This window comes from Elephantulus edwardii, unplaced genomic scaffold (assembly GCF_000299155.1).
Source record: "Elephantulus edwardii isolate Elephantulus edwardi_28Jun2011 unplaced genomic scaffold, EleEdw1.0 scaffold00042, whole genome shotgun sequence".
NCBI classification, from domain to species: domain Eukaryota; kingdom Metazoa; phylum Chordata; class Mammalia; order Macroscelidea; family Macroscelididae; genus Elephantulus; species Elephantulus edwardii.
The window spans coordinates 18170582-18174004 of NW_006399792.1; the positions used below are offsets into that span (position 1 = coordinate 18170582).

Sequence of the window (3423 nt, forward strand, 5' to 3'; positions counted from 1 at the left end):
AATTAAGACTTGCCCAAGTAGCTTAAATAATAAAGGAAATAAATTGAATTGTCATCTGAAAATCTAATGTCTGAAAGTGATTCAAATATAGTTCAGTTTGGACTCTTCTGGATTTTGCTTTCTGTGACTACCTTATTTTGTGTTTGGAACATAGCTATGAAAACCAGCTTGGGCTGTATTCTTTTATCTGGTCATAAATGTAAAACAGATCTTGAGTTTTGTGGTTATTAGATATTTCTTAATTTGTGTGGCAAGAAGAATGTAATTTATTGGCTTGGATATGGGATAACTGAAGAAAATAACCAAGGCCAAAGATTCTTAACATCATCATAGTATACTCAGGAAGCTGATAGAAAATTGCATAGCTGAATGAAGGATAAGAATTGGAATAAATTTAATACAGAGTCTTGTATTATTGCTTAATTGTAATTTACCTTAGACATCTGTTACTGAATTCCTTCAGGATCTTAATTTATCATGTAATTTTGTGATATAAAATACCCTGGCAAAAGTAGATAAAATAAAATTTACTATCTTGTTTTCTAAGACTAGTAAATATTAACCATTTCCATTCCCCCCATACAGACTAATAGGGATGCCAAAGGAAAAATATGATCCTCCAGATCCTCGCAGAATTTATACCATCATGTCAGCAGAGGAGGTAGCCAATGGGAAAAAATCTCACTGGGCAGAATTAGAAATCTCGGGTGAGTAGAATCTGAAACATACAATCCAAGATATAGTAATAATACTAAGAGCTAAGTTTCTTTCAAATACTTGTTTTGTATATTTTCAGTTAGGTGAATTACTGAAATATATAATACATTGAGATAATATATTTTTTTTTTTGAGTAAATATTTTTATCCTCATTCTTTTGAGATTAATCCTGGAATTGAGTACATTGAGAGTTTAAGTATAAAATGTGTTATTTTGGCTTTTATGGAACAGTTAGTTTTCACATTAAAACCATTGCCATTCTTCTCTTTCCCCAATGTTGGCAGAGGAGGAAAACTGCAAGTTAGCTATGCTAACAAAATAATGTGAGAACTCTTTTACATATAAGATTTGCTAAATTAGAATATGATTCCCTAAAATTTATTACACTAGCCTCTTCATAAAAACTGCAGACTCAAGAATAGTTTAAAAAATCTTCACCAGTAATCTTCAAAATTGTCTAGGTCAGTAGGAACAAGAAGATATTGAAAATGTTATTTATCCTATATTAGATACTGGAACAACAACAAAAAGTAAAATAGATGACATCCATGCACTTAATTAATTATCTTCGAGTTGGAATCAATACGTCGATGACCCTCCTCCACACAGGTTTCTGAGGCTGAAAATCTCACAGGAAATTACTTTTGCTTTTTCCTGCAGAGCCTTTGGTAGATGAGAACCACCATCAGAGGTGCTATCTTTGTGTCAGCAGTGCTACTACTGCCTAAGAACTTTATTACCAGAACTAGCACTATCCACATATAGTGTATTTAATGGTAATGTTGATATTTAGATTTTCACAAATGTACTATCATATATTGTTAATATTAGGTAACTGGATGAAGAATATATAGGAAATCTTTTTATTACATGGATAAATCTGAAATTTATAATAAAATCAAATTTTTTAGAAACAGAAATAATGTTTTTCCTCTTGTGGATTGGCACAGTGTAGGTTATGTAAAGAATATGATATATCTCTAATAGACTTTAATCTGAAAACACTAAACCCACTTGAATTTCAATAGTGAGAATTACCTGTAAATTTCTTTAAAAAGTAATTGATGGTTAAATGACTGGTAATTAACAAGTCTTATTGATCAAACATGCAGTCAAGGTGCATTGATAATAATGGGTGACTGGAACGCAAAAGTTGGGAACAGGGAAGAAGGATCAGTAGCTGGAAAACATGGGCTCGGTGAGAGAAAAGAGGCTGGAGATAGAATGATAGAGTTCTGCACATGCAATGATTTATTCCATGCAAATACCTTTTCTAAGAAACATAAACACAGGCTATACACATGGACTTCACCTGATGGTATGCATAGGAATCAAATTGATTATATTTGTGCAAAGACTCGCTGGAGAACCTCAATACCACTATCACAGCCAGGTGCTGATTGTGGGACAGACCACCAACTACTCATAAGCAAGTTCAAGCTGAAGTTGAGGAAAATTAAATCAAGTCCACTGGAACCAAAATTTGACCTTGTATCTGTCCCATTCGAGTTTCAAAACCATCTCAGGAATAGGTTTGAGGCCTTGAGCACAGATGAGCTCTGGGAGGATATCAAGAAAACGGTCTATGAAGAATGCAGAAGATCATTACAAAGGCTGAAAAAGAAGAAAAGACCAAGATGCATGTCAGATGAGACTCTTGAGTATTGCATTAGAGCACCAAGAAGCCAAAGCTAAAGGAGAAACCCAGAAACCAAAGAGCTGAACAGAAAATTTCAAAAATCAGCCCAAGATGAGAAAGCAAGATACTATAATGAAATGTGCAGAGAGCTGGAGTCAGAAAATGAAAAGAGCTGAACTCTCTCACTGTTTCTTAAGCTAAAGGAATTGAAAAACAAACTCAAGTCACAGGTGGCAATACTTAAGGATACTTTGGGTAGAATGCTAAATGATCCAGGAAATATCGAGATGATGCAAGGAGTACACAGAGTCACTGTATCAGAAGGAATTGGCTGACACAGAAGAATTTCATGAAGTAACATATGAGCAAGAGCCTATGGTGGTGAAAGAGGAAGTTCAAGTTGCTCTGAAGGACTTGGCAAAAATCAAGCCTCCAGGAATTGACAGCACATCAGTTGATTTATTTCGACAAACAGACACTGCCCTGGTGGTGCTCACTAAGTTGTGCCAAGAAGTGTGGAAGCTGGCCAACTGACTAGAAAAGATCTACATTTATTCCCAGTCCAAAGAAAAGTGACCCAGCAGAGTGCGGAAACTACCAAACAAAATCACTAAAATCACATGCAAGCAAGATTCTGCTGAAAATTATCCAAAAACGTTTGGAACAATATGTCAACAGAAAATTGCCAGATATGCATGCTGGATTTAGAAGAGGCTGTGGTACTAGGGATATTATAGCTAATGTTAGATGGATCTTGGCAGAAAGCAGAGAATACCAGAAGAATGTGTAGGTGCGCTTCATTGACTATGTAAAGACTTTTGACTGTGTGGATCACAACAAGCTATGGCCGACTCTGAGAAGAATGGGAATCCTAGCAAGAGCCTATGGTGATGAAGGAAGAAGTTCAAGCTGCTTTGAAGGAAATAGCAAAAAGTAAGGCCCCAGGAATAGATGGTATACTAGTTGAAGTATTTCAGATAACAAATGTTGCCCTGGATGTGCTCACCAAGTTGTGCCAAGAAATCTGGAGAACAACCACTTGGCCAACTGACTGGAAGAGATCTAT

At 35.6% G+C, this 3423-nt stretch overlaps 1 protein-coding gene across 1 annotated transcript in view; it reads left to right on the forward strand.

Annotated features, from left to right (window-relative positions):
• Positions 1–589: 589 nt before the first annotated feature.
• CNOT6L (CCR4-NOT transcription complex, subunit 6-like) overlaps positions 590–3423 on the forward strand; it is an 86448-nt gene continuing 83614 nt past the window's right edge. The window contains exon 1 of the mRNA XM_006885296.1: positions 590–707. Within this exon, the coding sequence (XP_006885358.1) occupies positions 596–707 (112 nt within the window). The 5' untranslated portion in view covers positions 590–595. The remainder of the gene's footprint in view (positions 708–3423) is intronic.